The sequence below is a fragment of the Coregonus clupeaformis genome, unplaced genomic scaffold (assembly GCF_020615455.1).
Source record: "Coregonus clupeaformis isolate EN_2021a unplaced genomic scaffold, ASM2061545v1 scaf1709, whole genome shotgun sequence".
Classification (NCBI taxonomy): domain Eukaryota; kingdom Metazoa; phylum Chordata; class Actinopteri; order Salmoniformes; family Salmonidae; genus Coregonus; species Coregonus clupeaformis.
The window spans coordinates 29188-56607 of record NW_025535163.1 but is presented as its reverse complement, the minus strand read 5'-3'; the positions used below and the strand labels follow the sequence as shown (position 1 = coordinate 56607).

The window sequence follows — 27420 nt, the reverse complement described above, 5'->3', positions numbered from 1 at the left end:
GTTGCGTTTATATTTTTGTTCAGTGTATAATGAGATTCAATAGGCTACAACTGTCGGTGCTGCCTCCTCAAAAAATGTAATGTAGGCGAGACTGTTCCGCAAATGTCCCGCAAAATCATCCTGTTGTCCTTCCTGCATTTTAGTATTTTAAATGTGGTCACCCTATGCCCTTTACACAGGCAATGAGACAACAATTATGATTGGACAATAGATTGAAAAACATGGCTAAGCTTGCTTTATGCAGGGTTGCATTATGTAGGCCTTTGCATCTGTAATTCATTACATTTACATTTACGTCATTTAGCAGACGCTCTTATCCAGAGCGACTTACAAATTGGTGGATTCACCTTATGATAGCCAGTGGGACAACCACTTTCCATTTTATTTTATTTTGTAATTTAAAAAAATATATATTACTAAATGTAAAAAAAAAAATGTTATTTTTCTCTTTTCTTTTTGTTAGTATATTCCTAATTTTCATTAGTTTTATATATATATATATATATTTTTTGTTTTTATATTTAAATTCCATTTTTAATAATTTTTGCTAATTTTCGTTTTATGCTCTTTATTTATTTCTTTTTCTATTATTAAAATTCTATTAATTTTATCTATAATATATTTATTATTATAATTATAATTATTATTATTATTATTTTATTTTTTGTGGGGGTGGGGTTGGGTGAGGGTAGAAGGATTACTTTTATACTGTCCAAATTCAAAAGTTATTCATACAGTATGTCATTACTATTATGTTGATTGATTAATTCCAGTCAATAATTTGTAGGGTAAACTATAGTCTCCCTTATTCAACCTAACATATCTCTCTTACCCTCTGTTTCATTCTCTGACACTATCTTGGTTTTCTGTCTCTCTCTGTCTCTCTTTCTGTCTGTCTCTCGCTCTCTCATATCATCAAAGTCTCGCTTAGTCATATCCAATCTTGTCAATTTTTTTTTTTTTTTTTATTTCACCTTTATTTAACCAGGTAAACCAGTTGAGAACAAGTTCTCATTTACAACTGCGACCTGGCCAAGATAAAGCATAGCAGTGCGATAAAAACAACAACACAGAGTTACATATGGGGTAAAACAAAAACAAAAATCAAAAAAAAAATACAACAGAAATACAATTAATATACAGTGTGCAAATTTAGCAAGTTATGGAGGTAAGGCAATAAAATAGGCTATAGTGCAAAATAATTACAATTTAGTATTAACACTGGAATGATGTGCAAGAGATGATGTGCAAATAGAGATACTGGGGTACAGATGAGCAAAATAAATAACAATATAGGGATGAGGTAGTTGGGCGGGCTAATTTCAGATGGGCTGTGTACAGGTGCAGTGATCGGTAAGGTGCTCTGACAACTGATGCCTAAAGTTAGTGAGGGAGATAAGCGTCTCCAGCTTCAGAGATTTTTGCAGTTTGTTCCAGTCATTGGCAGCAGAGAACTGGAAGGAATTGCGGCCAAAGGAGGTGTTGGCTTTGGGGATGACCAGTGAGATATACCCGCTGGAGCGCAGACTACGGGTGGGTGTTGCTATGGTGACCAATGAGCTAAGATAAGGCGGGGATTTGCCTAGCAGTGATTTATAGATGGCCTGGAGCCATGTATTCCTTTGAAATTAAATGCTTTATTGCAATCCTTCCCTGCCTTTTTTTCAGTGTTTTATGTATTTTTATATGTTTTATATGTTTTTGTATGAAGAAATATATAGGATGAGCCATGACTATAATACAGTTGAAGTCGGAAGTTTACATACACCTTAGCCAAATAAATTTAAACTCAGTTTTTCACAATTCCTGACATTTAATCCTAGTAAACATTCCCTGTCTTAGGTCAGTTAGGATCACCACTTTATTTTAAGAATGTGAAATGTCAGAATAATAGTATAGAGAATGATTTTATTCTGCTTTTATTACTTTCATCACATTCCCAGTGGGTCAGAAGTTTACATACACTCAATTAGTATTTGATAGCATTGCCTTTAAATTGTTTAACTTGGGTCAAAAGTTTTGGGTAGCCTTCCACAAGCTTCCCACAATAAGTTGGGTGAATTTTGGCCCATTCCTCCTGAACGAGCTGGTGTAACTGAATCAGATTTGTAGGCCTCCTTGCTCGCTCACGCTTTTCCAGTTCTGCCCACACATTTTCTATAGGATTGAGGTCAGGGCTTTGTGATGGCTACTCCAATACCTTGACTTTGTTGTCCTTAAGCCATTTTGCCACAACTTTGCAAGTATGCTTGGGGTCATTGTCCATTTGGAAGACCCATTTGCGACCAAGCTTTTACTTCCTGACTGATGTCTTGAGATGTTGCTTCAATATATCAAAATCATTTTCCTTCCTCATGATGCCATCTGTTTTGTGAAGTGCACCAGTCCCTCCTGCAGCAAAGCACCCCCACAGCATGATGCTGCCACCCCCGTGCTTCACGGTTGGGATGGTGTTCTTCGGCTTGCAAGCCACCCCCTTTTTTCTCCAAACATAACGATGGTCATTATGGCCAAATAGTTATATTTTTGTTTCATCAGACCAGAGGACATTACTCCAAAAAGTACGATATTTGTCCCCATGTGCAGTTGCAAACTGTAGTCTGGCTTTTTTATGGCGGTTTTGGAGCAGTGGCTTCATCCTTGCTGAACGGCCTTTCAGGTTATGTCGATATAGGACTCGTTTTACTGTGGATATAGATACTTTTGTACCTGTTTCCTCCAGCATCTTCACATGGTCCTTTGCTGTTGTTCTGGGATTGATTTGCACTTTTCGCACCAAAGTACGTTCATCTCTAGGAGACAGAACGCGTCTCCTTCCTGAGCGGTATGATGGCTGCGTGGTCCCATGGTGTATATACTTGCGTACTATTGTTTGTACAGATGAACATGGTACCTTCAGGCGTTTGGAAATTTCTCCCAAGGATGAACCTGTCTGTAAACAATTGTTAGAAAAATTACTTGTGTCATGCACAAAGTAGATGTCCTAACCGACTTGCCAAAACTATAGTTTGTTAACAAGACATTTGTGGAGTGGTTGAAAAACAAGTTTTAATGACTCCAACCTAAGTGTATGTTAACTTCCGACTTCAACTGTACATATAAAGTGGGTAAAACAGTATGTAAACATTATTAAAGTGACCAGTTTTCAATGACTCTATGTACATAGGGCAGCAGTCTCTAAGGTGAAGGGTAGAGTACAGGGTGGTAGCCGGCTAGTGACAGTGTCTAAGGTTCAGGGCAGGGTACCGGTCAGAGGCTAGCTAGTGTTTCATGTTTAACAGTCTGATGGCCTGTAGATAGAAGCTGTTTCTCAGTCTCTTGGTCCCAGCTTTGATGTACTTGTACTGTCTCCGCTTTCTAGATCAGTGGTTCCCAACCAAGGGTACTAGGACCCCTGGGGGTACTGGGCCTATCCACAAGCGGTACTTGAGAAGACTCATGAGACCATAAGCTTACTGGTAAAATGCACATGAGGAGGTACTTCAGCGGTATTCCGGTTAGAGCAAAATTCAGTTGGTGGTACAGTAACCGAAAAAGGTTGGGAACCACTGTTCTAGAGCCGGAGATTCAGGTGGCTGAAGTCCTTGATGATCTGCTTAGCCTTCCTGTGACACCAGGTGCTGTAGATGTCCTGGAGGGCAGGCATTGTGCCCGTATAAAAAAAAATATATGTATTCACTAACTGTAAGTCGCTCTGGATAAGAGCGTCTGCTAAATGACTAAAATGTAAATGTAATGCTGAGCACAATGGATTAGCAGTCCATCGCCTTAACCACTCGGCCACCTCGTCACATTGGGTGTTTGTAAAATTGTTTTTTGGTGAATTTTTGCTCCAAGGGGTAAATTATAATTAAAAATTTGGTACATGTTGATGGTTTAATCAAGACTTTTAGAAAAAATTTAGCCACACACTCTTGCTTCAATATAAATAATTTTTTACAGTTAAACCAATGTTAACATTTTAACCTGGAACATTTTCTGGACCACATGGGCAAAGTGTAGGGGATATCCTTATCCCTTTATATCCCCATATCCCACATTAACAGGATATAATATATGAATCCTCTCTCTCTCTCTCTCTCTCTCTTTCTCTCTATCTCTCTCGCTCTCTCTCTCTCGCTCTCTCTCTCGCTCTCTCTCTCTCTCTCGCTCTCTCATTTAGCTAGATGTTTCTGTTTATATGAAATATATTGGAAATGATCCAGTAACTGGGATATCCATGGGGAGCTGGCATCAGTAGGTCAGAGACACGAGCCTGACTCCACTCCAACTGTGAAGGCAGAGGAAGCCATACCTCACTCACATTTGCCACTGGAGCTATTTGTTTGAAATGAGAATGCAGCTATGCAGGCTTTGCATTGAATGTGCTTTGCTCAGTTCTACTAAAAGCAATTGCAGTATGTGCATCAGTGTGTACATCAGATAAATGGCAGAGCATAGGATTATGTGTTATTTCATTTGTATGCAAATTAAAACGTAAAAAGTAAAATGTATATAAAAAAGCTGCCTTGTTCAGCATAAGGATAATAACAGTCTATTTAATTGAAACATGCAATGAGTAGTATGGTCGAACCTCATGAAATGTATCGATTGTTGCTTGTGATTGTAAATCTATGACCTTCATTGTCCTGTCTATATTGTACTGCTATATGATTGGTCCTTGCAATCTCAGTTGCTTGGGACGTCCCTACCCCATTGAAGTTGAACAAAAAAATGGTTAGGGTTAGGTACCGTTATGATTAGGGTAACGGTCGGGGTTCCGTTTAGGGTTTAGGGTAGGGACGTCCCAAGAATCTCGGATAACACTAACCCTAAATGATTGGCCAGAACAGATAAGGACTTGCCCCTGTATTAACCACTCACCGCTCGCGCCTTCTCCACGTGATATTAAGACAGACGTTCCAAAGTTAAAAACAGACTTTGTTTATTTTAAAGGGTGCTGCGGAAATGTCCATGGACTAGTTTTCTCTTTGCGCATCGTTTTTTTCATGCTCTTGTCCGATTTATTCTGAAAGGAGTAGTAGTTATATATTGTTTATCATAAAAAAATTGTCGAATTTATTTGACATTAATTTTGCTACTACATTTCATATTTTGTTTGGTATTATAGCTGACGTGATATAACGCGACCAAGCAAGCTGCCTGAGGGTGAGGATTAACGTACTCACAATGTTTGCCAAGCATGTGCATAACATCAATGTTTACTTTAGATGCACATTTTGTTTGATTGTTTGTTCACGCTGTTTTGCACGTTTCTGCTATTTTTTTCCGTGACAGACCAAACGGTGGGGATTGCTATCAAACGGTAAACAACCATTTCAAGAGCGCCATGTCGACGGAAGTGGAGACATGGACCACCGTTCAAAAACACGATGGTGAGTTATTTGAATAGCATATGCACGAATACATGCTTATTTCAAGGCAGTAAATCGTTTGGATTGAACGAGGAAAACATGTTTGCCGTCTTCGCCTATTGTCTCAAAGGGTTGGGCTGCAGTTCCAGCCACATTCCACCATGTGCTCGAGTTAGCAATGAAGCTAGATAGCTAGCACGTTAATTCGACGGCCAACTCACAAATTGCTGAACGATATATTTGAGGATGCATTGTTTTCTAGTTTTTTTAATGGACCCATTGTCTTGCTGGGCACATGTGAAGACGCTCTCTAATACTTAACCCCTTCGAGACTTGTGGTTTTGCAGTGCATTACCTTCCTATTTGCATCTTGCTATCTAACTGGCTAGCCAGATACGTTAGCCCTTCGCCAATCAACATACTGTAGAACACCGTTGTTGCGCAATCAATCACTAACAGTTATATACTGACCTGTCAAATGTTTAAATTACGGACATTTGCCTACACATTTATTTGTATTAAGGGGTGTTTTGTGATTAACGTTACTGCTTTGAAGAACACATTTCCTTTACCTCTAGTCTGGAATGACCATAAACATTGATGCGACAGTGCTTTCATTCTTGGCCAATGTTATCATGTGTTTTTAATCATAATCTCGGTAATTTGACAAACCCCTTTGTTTGTATAAGCATGCGGTCAATCGACGAACTGAATGTTAATGTTGTCAAACAATACCACGCCCCCTTACCAGACGTGCAATCCGTTGCGTGCAATACCTTTTTTATTGAGCTACTTGAAAAATACTGCAACGAACATCAAGTAACTTATATGCATATTTGTTAAATACAACCTGTATGCCATATTGCACATCATTCATTATGCCAATGTTGAATGGGATGGATTCGGAAACGAGCTCTAATCATTCTCTCTATTGCATCGACATGAATATCCCCATTGAGCAAAATGGTCGCATGACATCTTGCATTGGCCGAAGACATACTGTTTCATGTGGCTTCATGTGGCATGTGGCTTCTACATAATAAATGTTGTCTTTCTCGAGCAGAATTCGAGATTAGTAGACACACACACAACCCTGTGTAACCTACGACTGACTACTCATGCTGAGTTGATAACCAGTGGGAATTTACCACCATATAGTTAGATTGAGGACTCTAGATGGATAAAACAAGTTTTGGCATGGACATTGCCATTGAGGGCTTCACCGTTTTAAAGTAGTCAACTGGGTGGGACTTCCTATGAGTGAAGGAAGGATCACATGATTCCATCTATACTTGGAATATCTGATAATGATTACAATTCACTGTGAAAATATTTATTCATAAACATTAAATACAACAAGTGTTCAGCAGAATTAAACCCAGGGTTTCATTCTAGTGTCACATCATGTGTGAAAATACTCAAGTTATTGCCATTTGTAAAGTACAAGTACATACATTGGAATTTCTCTTTTTAAAAAAAAGGTAGTGCTGAGCGATTAGTGCTTTTTGAGGTCATTTTGGTTTAGAATATATGTAAAAAAAAACATTCACTGAAATATCAATAAAAAAAGTTGGAAATTACTATGAAATAATATAATATTTCAGTTGTGTATATTACTTAGTTTTTATTTGTGTTATTTTTAATTCCTAAAAGTCATCTCATCTCTGCTCAGGCAATAGCAACCAAACAGCCAGACAACGTTCTCTGTGCTGTACTGTTTTTAGTCCTCTTATTTAGCTAGGCATGCTGCAGAGCTGTTTGACAATCATTTTACTAGTTCTTCAAAGTAGATCGGGCATACTTTTACGAACTGTCTTTATCCCTCTTGGTTGTGTTGTTGCCCTCTCATGCAGTCTGTGTGTATCTAACATAGCAGGCGTAAAAGTGTGTCCATCTCGGTCCGAGGCGGAAAATACAGGCGCAATGGATCATGGTCACTGTAGTTAAATACCATGTTGCACTGAATTAGGTAGAATATTTGCTTAATTAAAAATACAACTCCCTTCAGCCCAGCGGCCCACATACAGTGGGGAAAAAAAGTATTTAGTCAGCCACCAATTGTGCAAGTTCTCCCACTTAAAAAGATGAGAGGCCTGTAATTTTCATCATAGGTACACGTCAACTATGACAGACAAAATGAGGGGAAAAAATCCAGAAAATCACATTGTAGGATTTTTAATTTATTTATTTGCAAATTATGGTGGAAAATAAGTATTTGGTCACCTACAAACAAGCAAGATTTCTGGCTCTCACAGACCTGTAACTTCTTCTTTAAGAGGCTCCTCTGTCCTCCACTCATTACCTGTATTAATGGCACCTGTTTGAACTTGTTATCAGTATAAAAGACACCTGTCCACAACCTCAAACAGTCACACTCCAAACTCCACTATGGCCAAGACCAAAGAGCTGTCAAAGGACACCAGAAACAAAATTGTAGACCTGCACCAGGCTGGGAAGACTGAATCTGCAATAGGTAAGCAGCTTGGTTTGAAGAAATCAACTGTGGGAGCAATTATTAGGAAATGGAAGACATACAAGACCACTGATAAGACCTCTGCAGGTCATTCACTAGGTCCCCCCGTGTGGTTTTGGGATTTCTGCTCACCGTTCTTGTGATCATTTTGACCCCACGGGGTGAGATCTTGCGTGGAGCCCCAGATCGAGGGAGATTATCAGTGGTCCCATCTGAAATTAGCCCGCCCAACTACCTCATCCCTATATTGTTATTTATTTTGCTCATTTGTACCCCAGTATCTCTATTTGCACATCATCTCTTGCACATCATTCCAGTGTTAATACTAAATTGTAATTATTTTGCACTATAGCCTATTTTATTGCCTTACCTCCATAACTTGCTAAATTTGCACACTGTATATTATATGTATTTCTGTTGTATTTTTGACTTTGTTTTGTTTTACTCCATATGTAACTCTGTGTTGTTGTTTTTTTATCGCACTGCTTTGCTTTATCTTGGCCAGGTCGCAGTTGTAAATGAGAACTTGTTCTCAACTGGTTTACCTGGTTAAATAAAGGTGAAATAAAAAAAAAATAAAAAAAAAAGAGAGCTGGGACCAAAGTAACAAAGCCTACCATCAGTAACACACTACGCCGCCAGGGACTCAAATCCTGCAGTGTCAGACGTTTCCCCCTGCTTAAGCCAGTACATGTCCAGGCCCGTCTGAAGTTTGCTAGAGTGCATTTGGATGATCCAGAAGAGGATTGGGAGAATGTCATATGGTCAGATGAAACCAAAATAGAACTTTTTGGTAAAAACTCAACTCGTCGTGTTTGGAGGACAAAGAATGCTGAGTTGCATCCAAAGAACACCATACCTACTGTGAAGCATGGGGGTGGAAACATCATGCTTTGGGGCTGTTTTTCTGCAAAGGGACCAGGACGACTGATCCGTGTAAAGGAAAGAATGAATGGGGCCATGTATCTTGAGATTTTGAGTGAAAACCTCCTTCCATCAGCAAGGGCATTGAAGATGAAACGTGGCTGGGTCTTTCAGCATGACAATGATCCCAAACACACCGCCCGGGCAACGAAGGAGTGGCTTCGTAAGAAGCATTTCAAGGTCCTGGAGTGGCCTAGCCAGTCTCCAGATCTCAACCCCATAGAAAATCTTTGGAGGGGAGTTGAAAGTCTGTGTTGCCCAGCGACAGCCCCAAAACATCACTGCTCTAGAGGAGATCTGCATGGAGGAATGGGCCAAAATACCAGCAACAGTGTGTGAAAACCTTGTGAAGACTTACAGAAAACGTTTGACCTGTGTCATTGCCAACAAAGGGTATATAACAAAGTATTGAGAAACTTTTGTTATTGACCAAATACTTATTTTCCACCATAATTTGCAAATCAATTCATAAAAAATCCTACAATGTGATTTTCTGGATTTTTTCCCCTCAATTTGTCTGTCATAGTTGACGTGTACCTATGATGAAAATTACAGGCCTCTCATCTTTTTAAGTGGGAGAACATGCACAATTGGTGGCTGACTAAATACTTTTTTTCCCCACTGTAGGTCTTGACATGATTTCTCTCCTGAATGGTTTGATCTCTAGAGGAATTGCGTGTTGGGGTCACAAAAAATACTAACTAAATGGAATTCAAGTAATTGAACTGAAGTTGTCCAATTTAGTTGTTTAATAACCAATCTTTTTTGTTGTTGTTGGGTTAATCACTCAGATCTACTAAGAAGATTTTAAACACACGTATATAAAATACAACCCCCCCATATGTAAGGCAAGAAAGTGCAAGGAATGTGCACTTTAATGGTACACTCCTTGCTCGAGTCATAGTTGTTTACCATACATCTGTGCACATATGGGCTGTTGCTCTTCCATATGAACTCTGTTGGCCCTAGTCTACTCGAGGAAGGCCTGTCGCGCTTGATTAAACAGCTCCGCTGCTGTGGTGGTGGTAACACTCCCCGTCAAAGACGCCTTTGTGTGGGTTGGAGGAAAAACCCTCCCGCAAACATACAGGCCTATGTGGGTCTATTGAGCTCATCACAACTGTCAGTGAAATTATTTAACCCGTGAAATGCTGCAACGTCCACACCACCGCTGACATATCTTGCATAGGCTTACATATAGCCTAGCAGCAACTGGAACAAACTGCATTTGAATTATTAGTAGTATACTTGTTTGAGTTGACATTTTTTATAATATACCTGCTTTGGCATGTCTTTATTTGATGATTATCTGATGCGAGTGTGGAGCGTAACCCATCTTTTGAATGGAGCAGCAACCTGCCTATAGTATTAACGTGATAGGCTGCAGTGTTATTTTAGCAGCGTTGTAGGGTACTACATGTCAGCAGAATATTTATATAGATGGTAGTCCTGAGGTAAATATAGGCTGAAAAGTAGAGCATAATGGAGCTTGCGCTACACTGAAATGTGAAGCCGGATGTGTTTATGGCCTGCTGACTACACATAATGTACGTTAAGGTCCACGACTCAGTCAATCGCTTAATTTCAAATGAGGACCGAAAACAAACCCAGCTGGGAACAGATATATGGCCCGTCTGAAATGGCACTGTATTCCCTATCACCCTATGCTATTTGGGATGCAGTTTAAGTCTAAGCAAAAGACACTGAGCCTCATTGGCTCTTTTTAGTGCAAACTTTTATTTACTTAAAACAATGATGTCAATTAAAGGAGGCCAAAACAACACTTAAAAAAAAACCTAATTCAATAATAGACATAATTGGAAATCGTCTAATATCTTCCCAGTAAGCTCTGTAGCTAACTCGTCTGTCTGGACAATCATCTGTGTCTGTCCGCCCCTTACTGACAGTTGAACCCCCCCCCCCAGGACAGAACCACCAACCAACCACACCCCTCTCTCTCCCTCCTTAACCCAACTGTAACAACACACCAGATAAGTCTGATTGTCCTGGATCAAGCCGCAGAGAGTGCTTGTTTGTTCAGAAGGGAACATCGTATAAATACATTTAGCAACAGAAAACAATAATTTGTGTTGTATGTTATTGGTCTAGGTAGTAGCACCTCCCTTTTCACCCGGTTTGAAAACAAATTCTCCACACTGAACATGGCCCTGTCGGACAGCAGTTTGGGACTGCATTTCATCATGTGAAAGCCCCCTTCCTTGCCTTGGCTTTAGGGTTGCAAAACTCTGGTAACTTTTCCAAAATGCCCAGGTTTTCTAGAAATCCTGGTTGGAGGATCCCTGGATTTCTTGCCTATTCCTTTCTGATTCCGTTAATCTTCCAACCAGGATTTTGGGGAGTTTTGAGAAAGTTTACAGAATTTTGCAAACCTACTTTGCGTCCATTACCCCACTGACTCCAACCTGTTTGGCTGTGAGTGACCTCCTTACTGAACTGCCACTGTCACCTCACACCAAGCAGCCATTACAACTGTGGAACTGGGTCAATTCTCCCATCTCTCTGAAAATGTTGCTCCACTGACCCCCAGGCCCCAGCATCTCACCACGCCCAAGCGGTGCCAGGCCTAAACAGTGTACATACACACTAGGGCAATGAGGTTATATCTACCGCAGTCATATACCCTTGAATGAACCTCGGCTACTACGAGTGGCGCAGTGGTCTAAGGCACTGCATCACAGTGCTAGCTGTGCCACTAGAGATCCTGGTTCGAATCCAGGCTCTGTCGTAGCCGGTCGCGACTGGGAGACCCATGGGGCGGCGCACAATTGTCCCAGCGTCGTCCAGGGTATGGGAGGGAATGGCCGGCAGGGATGTAGCTCAGTTGTAGAGCATGGCGTTTGCAACGCCAGGGTTGTGGGTTCGATTCCCACGGGGGGCCAGTATGAAAACATTTAAAAATAATAATGTATGCACTCACTACCTGTAAGTCGCTCTGGATAAGAGCGTCTGCTAAATGACTAAAATGTAAATGTTTTTTGTCTGCAAGGGTACACTATGGCTTTTTAAATGACGACACAAAACCTTCTCTGGAGAAAGTTTCGAAGCGCCACTGAACGGGCATTTTACTTGTCTGTAAAGGAATGCCGCTTCTGAAGCGGGACGAACGTCCATCACTAGGTGACCAGAACTGTCAATCAAATAATCTTGAGCTGCCTGCGGGCAGCTAGCCTGCTCGCCGACCACTCTTTCCTAAAAAAAAGTTATTTAAAGTTTGTTAAATAGTGTGACTTACCAAGACATTTAGTAGAAAGATAACCTTTTCCGCTAGGAATTGACTCCTAAAGCCCTATTCGAACGGGCTAAGTTTTACTGGGGGAGCTCAGGTAATGTAATTATGTACACGAGCACAAGTCACCACATCTGTCATTTTAGTCCCGTCCGAATCTGCTATGTCAGTAATATTTACTTGGCAGGAAGGTTGTCCCTGTCCTAAAAACCTACTGTTTTTCGGCTAACTCCCAGGTCCTCTGATAATACTTATCCCGTGCGAATCGTCATCCCTGTGTTTCGAGGGATATTACAGAGTTTGGGTAAGAACATGGGAACAAATTGATGCTTACAAAAAGTGCTATGCAAAGTGCTATGCACATTCATACAGATGAATGAGACGTTTTGTCAAATATCAACTTTCCTAGTGCCATACTTACTTTTTTAAAAAGATTAAGTGGACGATATCGTACCAATAAATTGCCAAAAACATCAGTTAATTAAATGTCTGCGACGGTTACAGTTAATGGTTCTTATTGATATGCATTATGACTTTCTCTGAACTGAGGGCCATTAGGCCAATATTAGGGTATCCTTAGACATTTGAAATGTGGACACCCCTGCTGTTATTGTGAAGTGGAAACGTCTAGGAGCAACAACGGCTCAACTGCGAAGTGGTAGGCCACAAGCTCCCAGAACGGGACTGGCGAGCGCTTTAGCGGGTAGCGCATAAAAATCATCTGTCCTCAGTTGCAACACTCGCTACCGAGTTCCAAACTGCCTCTGGAAGTAACGTCAGTGCAATAACTGTTCATCGGGAGCGCCATTAAATGGATTTCTATGGCTGAGCAGCCGCATACGCCTGGAGTGATGTAAAGCTCGCCGCCATTGGACTCTTGAGCAGTGGAAATGCCTTCTCTGTCACGCTTCACCATCTGGCAGTCCGACGGACTAATCTGGGTGTGGCGGATGCCAGGAGAACTGGTGGAGGAGGTATAATGGTCTGCGGCTGTTTTTCATGGTTCGGGCTAGGCCCCTTAGTTCCAGTGACGGGAAATCTGAACGCTACAATGTACAATGACATTCTGTGCTTCCAACTTTGTGGCAACAGTTTGGGGAAGGCCCTTTCTGTTTCAGCATGATAATGCCTCCCTGTACAATGGGAGGTCCATACAGAAATGGTTTGTCAAGATCAGTGTGGAGGAACTTGACTGGCCTGCACAGAGCCCTGATCTCAACCTGGCTCACATCAACACCATTATCCCAGAAACCCTAGACCCACTCCAATTTGCATACCGCCCCAACAGATCCACAGATGATGCAATCTCTATTGCACTCCACACTGCCCTTTCACACCTGGACAAAAGGAACACATATGTGAGAATGCTATTCATTGACTACAGCTCAGCGTTCAACACCATAGTGCCCTCAAAGCTCATCACTAAGCTAAGGACCCTGGGACTAAACACCTCCCTCTGCAACTGGATCCTGGACTTCCTGACGGGCCGCCCCCAGGTGGTAAGGGTAGGTAACAACACGCTGATCCTCAACACAGGGGCCCCTCAGGGGTGCGTGCTCAGTCCCCTCCTGTACTCTCTGTTCACCCATGACTGCATGGCCAGGCACGACTCCAACACCATCATTAAGTTTGCCGATGACACAACAGTGGTAGGCCTGATCACCGACAACGACGAGACAGCCTATAGGGAGGAGGTTCGAGACCTGGCTGTGTGGTGCCAGGACAACCTCTCCCCTCAACGTGATCAAGACAAAGGAGATGATTGTGGACTACAGGAAAAAGAAGAGGACCGAGCACGCCCCCATTCTCATCGACGGGGCTGTAGTGGAGCAGGTTGAGAGCTTCAAGTTCCTTGGTGTCCACATCACCAACAAACTAACATGGTCCAAGCACACCAAGACCGTCGTGAAGAGGGCACGACAAAACCTATTCCCCCTAAGGAGACTGAAAAGATTTGGCACGTGTCCTCAGATCCTCAAAAGGTTCTACAGCTGCACCATCGAGAGCATCCTGGTTGCATCACTGCCTGGTATGGCAACTGCTCGGCCTCCGATCGCAAGGCACTACAGATGGTAGTGCGTACGGCCCAGTACATCACTGGGGCCAAACTTCCTGCCATCCAGGACCTCTATACCAGGCGGTGTCAGAGGAAGGCCCTAAAAATTGTCAAAGGCTCAAGCCACCCTAGTCATAGACTGTTCTCTCTGCTACCGCATGGCAAGTGGTACCGGAGCACCAAGTCTAGGTCCAAGAGTCTTCTAAACAGATTCTACCCCCAAGCCATAAGACTCCTGAACATCTAATCAAATGGCTACCCAGACTGTTTGCATTGCTCCCCCCCCTCATTTTTACACTGCTGCTACTCTGTTTATTATCTATGCATAGTCACTTTAATAACTCTATCTACATGTACATATTACCTCGACTAACCGGTGCCCCCGCACATTGACCCTGGTACCCCCTGTATATAGCCTCGCTTTTGTTATTTTTACTGCTGCTCTTTAATTTTGTTACTTTTATTTCATTCTTTTATATTGTATTTATTTGTTGGTATTCTTTCTTAAAACTGCATTGTTGGTTAAGGGCTTGTAAGTAAGCATTTCACTGTAAGGTCTACGCCTGTTGTATTCGGCGCATGTGACAAATAAGATTCTATTTATTTGATTTGAACACCTGGATTAATTGGAACGCCGACTGCGAGCCAGGCCTAGTCGCCCAACATCAGTGCCCAACCTCACTAATGCTCTTGTGGCTGAATGGAAGCAAGTCACTGTAGCAATGTTCCAACATCTAGTGGAAAGCCTTCCCAGAAGAGTGGAGGCTGTATAGCAGCAAAGGGGGGACCAACTCCATATTAATGCCCATGGCTTTGGAATGAGATGTTCGACGAGCAGGTGTCCACATACTTTTGCCTCCAGGCTTCATCTTAATGGTCAATTTTGAATTACAGGGGCAGTTTGGTAAAACTAATCCCGTCTGAATCGTCCACTGGAAAAACTGACATGCTGGGGTAATAATTACATAACCGACGTTCTATAGTAATACTAGTCCCGTGCGACTAGGGCTTAAGATTCAGTATTTTTTTGGAATGGAGGAGACTGATTTAGTTCCCGTACTTCCGAGAAACAAACACTCACATCTTTCATTGCGAGGGGCAGAGAAAGAGGGGAGGGGCACAGTATAGGCAGGTCGGCCACCAGACAGACTGAATCTGAACCATGTACTAGGCCTATCTATCAACAATCAAAATCTGTATCTCGCAATGGAATGCTGTATTTACTGGCTTGCAATGTCTCGCAACATCAGTAAAGCAGGGCCTATCATCAATAAATAGGCTAGGATATTCTACACGCGATAGACTGAACACACGTTCGTATCATTAGCGAAGAGAAAGGGCAGGCGATCCAGCTGCAATGTGATTTAAAATTGTGGGGTTATGGATTTTTCTTAATGTTAAGGATCCCAATTTTGTTTAAATGTGTACACACACACAGGTCTACTGAATACCTTTACACTACTAGAGGGAGTTAATCTTACGATTACCCATGTAGGCCTATAGGCTACTAACGCAGGAATACAAGGGGTTGTTTTTGACAGCAACGTTCCCCTCTGACCTGGATCAAGCCCAAAGCTTTTAGGAGGATCTGCTGTCTGTCCTGCTGTTTAGTTTTTTAAATTTATTTATTTATTTACTCCGGTTAATTTACTAAGGTTACTGTAATACTGTTTAAGAGGAGTGTGTGTGAGAGAGAAATAGTTTCAGACTGGGGGGGGTAGCCTATGGGCTAGTAATCTTTTTGTCTGAGTGTGGGTGGGGCAGTCTGGATTAAATACAGAGCGCAGAAGGAACGTGTGTCTGATTTGTGCCAGTCATCACCCTGCGGAAACTGCGACTCACATTTTTAAATACTTTATTTGAATCCACAAATCACAATACAGTCGACGGATTCAAACATTTCAAATGACACATATCTGGACACTTATGGATACAGAAAGCACTTCTCCATACAGCTAGGCTGCCTATGATAGACACACACTTGTAAAAAAATAAAATTAAAATAAATAAAATAAAACACACACTGAAGTAGAAAGAAAATCAAGTTTCTAGCACTTTCAGTTCCCTATACAGTCAGTGACAACTTACATGGCCTCAAAGACTACAGATCACTGCATTACAAATGTCAAAAGGCATGTGGCCAGTGCTAGCTACTCCGAGAGGTATAAAGTTACCTTTTGCTTATGTAGCACATTTAGTTTCTGGTTTCTGACTTAGCAGAACCCTAGTTTCCTCTCTCTGCTCTCCTCTCCTCCTTTTCTTCCTGTTTCCAATTGGCCAGGCCTGTTTTTGGCTGGTTGACATGGGTCTTCCTCTAATTTACTGCTCTGGCAGGGCATGTGGCCTATTTGAAGGGAGGTGGAGGAGTACAAGAGACTTGGTTAGTTGTTTACAGCTTTGCAGGCCCAGGGTGTGTTTCTGACCGACGGTTTGCCGGCCCACGCTTGTGGTTAGAATCAGAGAGCGAGAGACTCTTCCTGTGTGTGTGCGTACCGTACAGCAATCTGTTACACCTTTTACACCCTGTAGGAATCCTTTTCACTTGATCCATGTACAAAACGCCTCACTGACCACTAGCTCGTTTGAATGATTGACGTACTCGTGGGGGCCTGGATCATCTAGCCCTTCTAGGAGAGCAGACACACAGGCTTTGTCCAAAAGTGCACTACTTTTAACTTAAACAGGGCCCACTGGCCTCAGAAGTAGTGCAATATCTAGGGAACAGGGTGCCATTTTGGATGCAGGCACACACAGCACTCATGGCCAGTAAAAGTAGCTTGGCTGGTGCTAGCTCCACTCCAGTCTCCAGACAGTGCTGGATCTGCTCTGTGGTTGGGCCGCCCTTCTGGTCCCTGTAATCTATAGGGCCGTAACTCCTCTTAGGGCTCGGCCTTGGGGCGGTGGGCTTTGTTGGAGGGCTCTGGGGTATTCATTACACCCTGAGAAATTCCTGCTCCTCTTGAGGGGGTCATCTGACTGGCCGTGGGCCCAACACTGCCATATGTAGTCTGACCCATGCTGAGTGGTAGCGACGAGATACCGACGAGAAGGAGGATAGAAAAAGCGCTCACGTCAGCATTTTTCGCCCCCCATGTGCCCTTTGCTTGCCCCCACCACTACTAGGGCTCTACTTCAACTCCATTTGTTGTTGTTCCCACAAGACGCTTAATGTAGACTGAGACCTGTCCTTTTCCCTGGCTCCGTACACACGAGGGAATTAAATGTTTTGCTAATCCTCTTAACAGTCTTAACTAGCTACTGCACCTGTGGGCTGAATGGCTGTTAGTGCAGGAGTGTGTGTGTCTGTCAATGTGTGGCTCGTGTTGTGTGGTCAGTCTCCATAATAAATTGGGATTAGTGGGTTGCCCTGGTGTTGTAAGGGCTGAGACCTGCTAAAAGTGTCACCGCACAACTGTTAATATATGGAAGTGGGCCAACTATGCTTGGGGTAGTCCTGGTAGTAGTAAGACTATTTGTCTTCAGAATGTTAACTGCATAATGCATTTTATTATCTCTTTCTCCTGATCTCTGGTATTATAGCTCAAAGGTGTTTCGAGACTTAGGTGTAGACTATTAGGCACGTTTTGGTTTGCATATGTTGTGTACGTGTGGACTTGCCTCTGTAAATCACCTTATTAAGCTATGTGGTGTGAGCAGCCACGAGGGCTTCTAACAGCTGGTAACGTCCCACACCGCCTGAGCATGCTCTGCTGTTTGAGCTGACATGTTGATGTTAGCGCTTCAATCTATCCAGTTCTATCGTTGATGAAACCATTGGGTAGTCGTTATCATAGAATGCAACCCCTTTAAAAGCAGATAAGACTGATAGGTTATGCTTAACAGACCAATATTCATCAAAACGTACCTAGTTCACCACATTCTTGAGTTGACCTGATAAAATAAGGCTTTGTTGTAAAATAGGGCGGAGGCTCGACACTTGACAGAAGAATGTATAGGCCTAGTCTAAATCTGGACTTTCTACCCGTAAGACACTTTTTTTTTTATGATTCTGGCTTTATGGGCCTAAGCAGTTTGGTTAGTAAAGCGCTTAAACTCTGAAGGGCCCCATAGGATCGTGCAGTTGCTGTAAACATTGCATCATTTTGTTAAAGCGCCAATCAGCAGTTTAAATAATAACAAAGATCTCCCTGCCAATGTTTGAGTAAAAAGCTGAGGGGGGGGCTGGATAAATGAAACCACTCAAATGTATAGGCCGAGCTATTGATGCAATGACTAGTTTTTATCATGTTTTGAGGCTATACAGTGTTTGTTTACTTTGTTTATGAACATTGGAGGAAAACAAGCGTATGTTTTGGGTTCTGATGTGGTATGACAGTTGAACTAAGCTCATGAGGCATTTATAGTTTATACTCTTCAAGAATCAATGGTTACATGTAATTAATTTAGAAGTCACAAAATTGATGGACTTTAGATTGCCCCTTTTTTTTAAAGCTACAGTACAGCACACAAATATAGATAAGGGCACATTTTGCCATGGCAGAACCATGTCTGATGTGAAGCACTTTGTGGCTGTTAGTTTAAAGGTGCAATATGCAGAAATCGCTCCGCCATTTCCGTTCAGTATACCGGGGTATTTGGAAAGGGCCACGGGATGGTTTTTCAATACCGTCAATACAGTTTTTAAACTATTTGTTTGAAGTTTTTCTATAAATTATCATATTTGTAGCTACTTTTTAAGTAAACACCTGCAGTCAACTTGTGCAATACATTAGGAGATAAGATTGCGTTCTTCATTTCACCTGTCACATTATTTTACATTTTGAAGCTTACCATAGTTTGACAAGCTCAACTGGTCTGACGGTTTGTTTGCCAATAGCACAATGGGAGAAAGCAGGAGCAGGTGAGTCCAGCTGTGTATTGACGGGTGTCGTTTTATACTGAACAAAAATATAAATGCAACTTGCAACAATTTCGAAGATTGGGGCGGCAGGTAGCCTAGTGTTTGGGCCAGTAACTTAAAGGTCACTGGTTCGAATCCCCGAGCCGACTAGGTGAAAAATATGATGTGCTCATGAGCAAGGCACTTTCCCTTAATTGCTCCTGGAAGTCGCTCTGGATAAGAGCATCTGCTAAATGACTAAATTTTACTGAGTTAGTTCATATGAGGAAATCAGTCAATTGAAATACATTCATTAGGCCCTAATCTATGGTTTCACATTACTTGGAATACAGATATGCATCTGTTGGTCACAGATGCAAAAAATGGGCATCACAATGGGCCTCAGGATCTCATCACGGTATTTTTGTGCTTTCAAATTGCCAATTGATAAAATGCTATTGTGTTCGTTGTCCGTAGCTTATGCCTGCCCATACCATAACCCCACCGCCATCATGGGGCACTCTGTTCACAACGTTGACATCAGCAAACCGCTCACCCACACAACCCCATACACATGGTCTGCGGTTGTAAGGCCATTGGAGGCAGCTTATGGTGGAGAAATGAACATTAAATTATCTGGCAACAGCGCTGGTGGACATACCTGCAGTCAGCATGCCAATTGCACACTCCCTCAAAACTTGAGACCTCTGTGGCATTGTGTTTTGTGGCATAACTGCACATTTCAGTGGCCTTTTATTGTCCCAGCACAAGGTGCACCTGTGTAATGATCATGCTGTTTAATCAGCTTCTTGATATGGCACTCCTGTCAGGTGGATGGACTATCTTAGCAAATGAGAAATGCTCACTTACAGGGTTTTAAACAAATTTGTGCACAAAATTTGAGCATTAAGCTTTTAGTGCATATGGAACATTTCTGGGATCTTTTATTTCAGCTCATAAAACATGAAACCAACACTTTACATGTTGCGTTTTTATATTTAGGTTCAGTGTATATTGAAAGTTGTTTTTTTTGCTTCAATACAGTGATCAGGGGCGTGCAACTTTAGTTTTCTTTCACAGAAAATACATTAGTGCAATACATTCGGCAGAAAATGGCTTCATTTTCATCGTATGACAACAGAAGTGCAGCACTATTTGGCTTGCAGCCACAAGTAAATGAGTTTACAATGAAAAAGAAAGGTGGTCTTTGCAGAAATATGATGGCCATGCATTATTTTTAATGTTTATCCTAGAAATAATTTAGCCAGCTACATTTTCTAATGTTTTGCGTAAAATCAATCTTGCATTTTACCTGAGAAAAGTAGGCTACACCGAAAAGTAGCTACACATCAGTCCGAGTGCTGTCTGCTGATAGAATGCCGTTTGTGAATTCTCAGAGTGGAGAAGTGAAACTGAAGAACAAAATGAGTCTAAGGCTGAGCAGAAATTACAATAAGAAGCATTTTAGAGCTGCGTTTAGAAAATGCAGCAAGATATACAAAATAAAGTTAGCCCCTTTTTCTCCCCAATTTCGTGATATCCAATTGGTAGTTACAATCTTGTCTCATCACTGCAACTCCCCAACGGGCTCGGGAGAGGCGAAGGTTGAGTCATGCGTCCTCTAAAACATGACCCGCCAAGCGCTGCTGCTTCTTAACACACTGCTCGCTTAACCCGGAAGCCAGCCACACCATTCAACTGATGACCGAAGTCAGCTTGCAGGTGCCTGTCCCGCCACAAGGAGTCGCTAGAGTGCCATGGGCCAAGGAAATCCCCCTGGCCAAACCCTCCCCTAACCCAGACGACCATGGAACAATTATGCGCCGCCCTATGGGGCTCCCGGTCACGGCCGCATCTCAGCACTGCGATGCAGTGCCTAAGACTTCTGCGCCTCTCAGGAGTGTAGCAAGATATTTCTTATGCATATTTTTTTTTGGGGGGCTAGTTATCTAAGAAAGTGGCTGAATTAATAAGGAGACGGGGCATCATATAGTGTTCCTCCAAGTCCTTAGAAAGTTTTGAATATTTTCCTTGACTTACTGGCTCTCTCTCTGTAATCCTTTAATTATTATAATCTCATGACCGTGACTGGACACGTTTCTCATACTTGGGGATTCTGATTCTCTGTAATTTGTAGTAGAAGTGCTGGAAGTTGACATTCAAATAGTTGTCATGTTTCCACAGACATATAAACCTTTTGAATATCCATCTCCATAACTTACTACACTGAACAATGTAGGCTACACAATCAAATTCATACCTCTGTTGTCAAAGGTGCATTCTGCAGAGTCTTTGTCCCCCTGTGGCCACTGGAAGAACGGCAAAAATAGTTTAATAAAAAAATAAAAACCTGCAGACATGTATTAACAAATGTATTTAAGCCAACCAGGGTGCAGTCCTGCTGGTTCAATGTTATTCATATTTACATGTAATTGATTAAACTCCATACTGCACCTTTTAAACTCACTGCCTGTCCTTGCAGGGGTGTTATCCTTCGATGACGATGTGGAGGTGGACCATCCCTATGGCGATGAGGACGAGGCTGCGCTCGAGGCGGAGGTGAACGGCAACTGGACGCCACAGGAGAAGGCGCTCCACGAGGCGCGGCTCAAGGCCAAGCGGCGTGTGCGCAAATCGTCATCCCGCAGCGAGTCGCTCTCCGAGTCGCTGTCGGGTGAGCTGGCCGACGGCGACTCCCACAGCCCCAAGGGCAAGGTGCCCATCCCCAACGACCGCAAGTCCAGGACGGGCAAGGGCCGGGGCCTGCCCAAGAAAGGTATGTGCTAATGTTAGGCTAATAATGCTAACTATGCTAATAACGGTTGAGATGGATGGAAGTCATCTACTCTGTAAGCGCTGGTGGTCTAGTGCCAGTTTTGGTCTGGGGCCATACGTTTTTGTTTAGGATTGAAGTCAGGTAAACTGATCATAGAGCAGAGCTCATGGCTGAGGTAATCTCCCTGGGTTCACAAAACCCATCTATTCTAAATGTGTCGCCAGTGATAACTGACTAGCTCTGATGTTGATGTGGTCTTTTCACAACAGGTGGTGCAGGGGGTAAAGGTGTGTGGGGAGCAGCAGGGATGGTGTACGAGGTAGAGGAACCAGATGTCAAGGACCCCAACTACGACGAGGTTGCACAGGTAAGAGGGGGGGGCACAGGTTAGAGGTGTGTGTAAACGACATGAGCTCTCTCCTACCCCTAACCTACACAATAGAGCCTCTGCACGCACCCCTTCTCGTCTCCTCTACACCAGTGTCCCCACAATCCCTGTCCCAAATTGTTACTACAAAGACAACAGTTACTTAGATGAGGGGGCTACTACGGGGCCAGGGTCGGGTTCTAGTTGTTTTGCTCTGAGCTCTGTTTTTGGAATAGCTTTGTTCAGAAGTGGCCAGTCATCACAAAGCCGCTGCCCGTTTTGGATCATAAATAACATGCTGGTGGTGATTGCTGGGACTGGCGGTGAATGCAGGGGCTACATGCTCCCAGACAAGCAGATATTGTCCATACAAAGTCCACAACTGGGTCACATTTTCAAAACATTTTGTAATAGAAAACTAAAAGCAGCATTTCGTATTGGACAGATAATACCTCCCCATTTAGCGCTCTGTTTCGGACTGCTTTCTTCCTTTTCATGCCGTCTGAACACAACCCTGTTGTCAACATCCATCGCCATAATTATGACTCACATAATGAGTCGTACATCCTCTTGAATCTTTTTGAATGGAATTGGAAAATACAGTTTTTATTTGTATTCTATTCTGGGTGGAATACCTTACATTTTTATCACAAATGTAGGCTTGTTCTGTCATAGGCCTTAACGAAGCCAAACAGTATAGTCATGTCTTATATTCCACCATACACCTTAGAAATGCTCTATGATGGCAAGGGTTTTTGAATTGCTATATAATTTTTACTTTAACCACAGTATCAATTGAAAGTGGATGTCGAAGGCTTTGTTTGCTATCCTGTGTGGTGAGGTCGCTGCGACTGAACCATGTTGTGGGAAAGTGCCTCCATCAAGGCTATTGCTCAAGAGATAAAAACCTAGGAAAAAAACCGGTGCCAATTGCAATGCAGTTTGGCCTTGAGTGCCGCTGTTTCAGAAACAGTACTGGAGCAGTGGTCCTGTGGCAGCAGGTAACTAGGACCGAGTTGGTGACACTAGAGAGCAGCCCTACTGACCTCTAAAAGCATATAGCCCTATGGGCTTGGCCCTGGTCAAAAGTAGTGCACTTTTATAGGGAATAGGGTGCCATTTGGGACGTTACCATTCTCTTGAGACACACAGGCCTGCTCTCCAGTATATCCCAGTAGTGGTATGTCTGGGATCCCTACTAACTAGGTGGTTTGTGTAGTAAGGGAGTGGTAAGGGTCACATGGGTCCTGTTTTGAAAACTTGAAAGTATACATCCATCCTCCTCCCTTCCTGGAAGTAATCACTCAATCACGACTGGGTCTGTGAAAGTTACTTGATTACACCATTTAAGATCAATGGTTACTTTAAGGGGAGTTGCAGAATATTTTAAGTATTCCAACAATACCAGAACAGGTCATTGGTGCAGTCTGAGAACATTTTTGGTTGTTTTAAAGGTCAAGCATACTTCTGAAACCAGGAGGGAAAACAGGAAAGTGAGTCAGTGCATTGGGTAATGGCTGAAACCCTCCCTCCTCGCCTCTCTAGTGATATTTTCCCTTCTTTTCAACGCAGGTCAAAACAATAGAGGTCTCACTCTCCGCTCTAGTTTCCTGAAGCCCTGCGCACTGAGGAAGCTTGCTTTCTCTTGAATCGGCCAAGTGCACTCATCTGCTGGTATTGTTGTTTATAAAAATATTTAAGCCGTTCTCTAGCGCGACTGGTGTGTTAATATTGAAAGTTTAGAAGTACACTGTATATGTCGGCAGCACTTTGCACAGAACTGCTATCATGCTGTTACACTTGCCATAACCCGGCCATTCAGCCTAAATATAATGGCAGTTATTGACCCCTGTCCTATACCTTAAAAGGCCCAGTGCAGTCAAAAATGTGATTTTCTTGTGTTTTATATACATTTCCACACTAGGTTACAATAATACTGTGAAATTGTAAAAAATTATGATTATGCCCTTTTTTAGTTTAAACACTGTTTGAAAAGACCGCCTGAATTTTCTGCCTGTTTTGGTGGGAGGGAGTTTTGGCCTTCCATGGTGACATTACTATGCGGTAAATTAGTTAGACAAATACCTAACCTAATTTTCAGTTTTCCCCTCTCCACTCAAACCACTCCGACAGACCTAGCAAAATTATTGCTTGAGAAATTGCTCTTTGCTAAGAAGCTATTTATTTGACCATTAAATTGAAAACAATCACAGTAAGGTACTTCATTGTTACCCAGAAATGATTTGATATTGAGATAAAAACAGCTGCATTGGACTTTTAACAAATGCACCAGTAGCATTTCAGATTACAGCATGGAATAAAGTGGTAAAAACATTAGGATTTCATGTATTGATTTGTTGTTTACATTTCTTTAGATTTGACTGTTTTCCCTCACCCTTTTCTCTTCTTCATCTCCTTTCCCCCCGTTTTTTAAAAAGTGTATTCAGTATATACTTTTGAGAAATTACACTTCAATTACATGTTGCTTTTCAGGGCCGGTCCTTGCTGTTCTGCCGCCCTAGGCAAGACAAAAATGAGTTGCGTTGAAAAGACGTCATTTATAGACGTCTATGTTTGGGCCAAATCAAGGCTGGTCCAGACCGGACAAAATCTGAACCAAACAGTCTATGATTGGTTTAGATTTTGTCCGGACCGGACCAAAAATCAATGTCCGTGGATGTGGAAATCAAGGCCGTTACGGACAGCACAAAAAAAATATATGTCCAAAAGACATCGGTCCGTGCTTATTGAGGTGTAGCCTACAGTGTTGCCTGAAATATAATTTTATGAATGACCATCTATGTGGTTTGTAAAACACCAAAAAAAGAAGTCTGGACAGGACCAAAAAAATATGTCCAAAAGACATCGGTTTTGTGCTTACTGGGTGTAGCCTACCATGTTGGCAGCAATGAAATGTTATGCCCATCCATGTGGTAGGCCCACCATTTGTAAAACAGGCTGTTGCCTTGGCTTTATTAGTCCTGATTCCTGTGACTAATCAATTTGTCTATTTTAAGCTCTGAATATCAGCTACCCAACTTTATCAGGAGTTATCGTGAGCAGCAGGAACTGCAGAAGTATTTTATTTTTCACTATGATCGGCTTGTCAAAGATTTACAGATACAATCATGAAACCACTGATCATGACACACCATGACAACAGTTTTGATTGTCCATTCCATAATGTCCATTTTACTTTGACCTAACCTGTTTTTAGGATATGTTTGTTGTTTGACAGCACATTTGATTGGGTACCATTTAGGTTAGGCTATTTGATCGGAGAAACCTACATGATGTAAAAAGTGTAAGTCTCATTACATTCATAAATTATATCTCCAGTCTGTAGGCTACAGAAAAGGCCACGTACTCTTTCTACCATATCCTATACAGTGAGGGGAAAAAAAGTATTTGATCCCCTGCTGTTTTTGTACGTTTGCCCACTGACAAAGACATGATCAGTCTATAATTTTAATGGTAGGTTTATTTGAACAGTGAGAGACAGAATAACAACAAAATAATCCAGAAAAACGCATGTCAAAAAAATTGATTTGCATTTTTAATGAGGGAAATAAGTATTTGACCGCTCTGCAAAACATGACTTAGTACTTGGTGGTACTTCTTGAGCCACTCCTTTGTTGCCTTGGCCGTGTGTTTTGGGTCATTGTCATGCTGGAATACCCATCCACGACCCATTTTCAATGCCCTGGCTGAGGGAAGGAGGTTCTCACCCAAGATTTGACGGTACGTGGCCCCGTCCATCGTCCCTTTGATGCGGTGAAGTTGTCCTGTCCCCTTAGCAGAAACACCCCCAAAGCATAATGTTTCCACCTCCATGTTTGACGGTGGGGATGGTGTTCTTGGGGTCATAGGCAGCATTCCTCCTCCTCCAAACACGGCGAGTTGAGTTGATGCTCGATTTTGGTCTCATCTGACCACAACACTTTCACCCAGTTCTCCTCTGAATCATTCAGATGTTCATTGGTAAACTTCAGACGGCCCTGTATATGTGCTTTCTTGAGCAGGGGGACCTTGCGCGCGCTGCAGAATTCAGTCCTTTACGGCGTAGTGTGTTACCAATTGTTTTCTTGGTGACTATGGTCCGAGCTGCCTTGAGATCATTGACAAGATCATCCTGTGTAGTTCTGGGCTGATTCCTCACCGTTCTCATGATCATTGCAACTCCACGAGGTCAGATCTTGCATGGAGCCCCAGGCAAAGGGAGATTGACAGTTATTTTGTTTCTTCCATTTGCGAATAATCGCACCAACTGTTGTCACCTTCTCACCAAGCTGCTTGGCGATGGTCTTGTAGCCCATTCCAGCCTTGTGTAGGTCTACAATATTGTCCCTGACATCCTTGGAGAGCTCTTTGGTCTTGGCCATGGTGGAGAGTTTGGAATGCGATTGATTGATTGCTTCTGTGGACAGGTGTCTTTTATACAGGTAACAAGCTGAGATTAGGAGCACTCCCTTTAAGAGTGTGCTCCTAATCTCAGCTCGTTACCTGTATAAAAGACACCTGGGAGCCAGAAATCTTTCTGATTGAGAAGGGGTCAAATACTTATTTCCCTCAATTAAAATGCAAATCAATTTATAACATTTTTGACATGCGTTTTTCTGGATTTTGTTGTTATTCTGTCTCTCACTGTTCAAATAAACCTACCATTAAAATGATAGACTGATCATTTCTTTGTCAGTGGGCAAACGTACAAAATCAGCAGGGGATCAAATATTTATTTCCCTCACTGTATCTGCTACATGATTTATGTTGGATGCTTTTTTTTTACGGAACGTTGGTGGAGTGACGCACGCGTCTCTAAAAGCACTCTGGAGAGGTGCGCTGGGAATGGACAAGCAAAATATTTTGCACCCCTGCCTTTGACAAAGTGGGCACTGTTTATCACAGGGCGCCATCAGTGCTCACCTAAAAAGCCTATGTGCCACTGGTTGAGAGAAATTGTCATTGTTTTGGGGCAGAATTGTGAGGTTTTATGTGTTGTTGGAGGTGCGTCTTGGTCAGTTTAGCTCAGAAAATGACGCCCTCGTCAATCTGCCGCCTAATCCTGCCTAATGAGCGAGCCGGCCGTGTTGATGTTATTAGATGGCTATTCCTGACCTATAATGTTGTGCGGTTTCATTTTAAAGGGAGACACAGTGTACGCCACAGTTGTTCCAGAGCTGGACGAGAGAGAACTGGAGAAGACCATCAACCCCATCGTACAGGAGTACTTTGAACACGGGGACACAAAAGAAGTCCAGGTAAGTGTTTGATGTTGTATTAAAGGGAGGAAGAGGTTGGATGGAGGGTTGGTTATTTGAGAAGGCCTTTAGGTGGTGGTGCATCCATTTTATTTTACTGTTTTGTCTCAAAACCAAAATCATTT

The 27420-nt window shown here is 42.5% G+C and overlaps 1 protein-coding gene across 1 annotated transcript in view; it reads left to right on the top strand.

Annotated features, from left to right (window-relative positions):
* Positions 1–4906: 4906 nt before the first annotated feature.
* Positions 4907–27420, top strand: part of pdcd4a (programmed cell death 4a) — a 33098-nt gene continuing 10584 nt past the window's right edge. Inside the window, exons 1-5 of the mRNA XM_045218658.1 lie at positions 4907–5148; positions 5278–5375; positions 21377–21670; positions 21940–22037; positions 27182–27295. Of these exons, the coding sequence (XP_045074593.1) occupies positions 5330–5375; positions 21377–21670; positions 21940–22037; positions 27182–27295 (552 nt within the window). The 5' untranslated portion in view covers positions 4907–5148; positions 5278–5329. The remainder of the gene's footprint in view (positions 5149–5277; positions 5376–21376; positions 21671–21939; positions 22038–27181; positions 27296–27420) is intronic.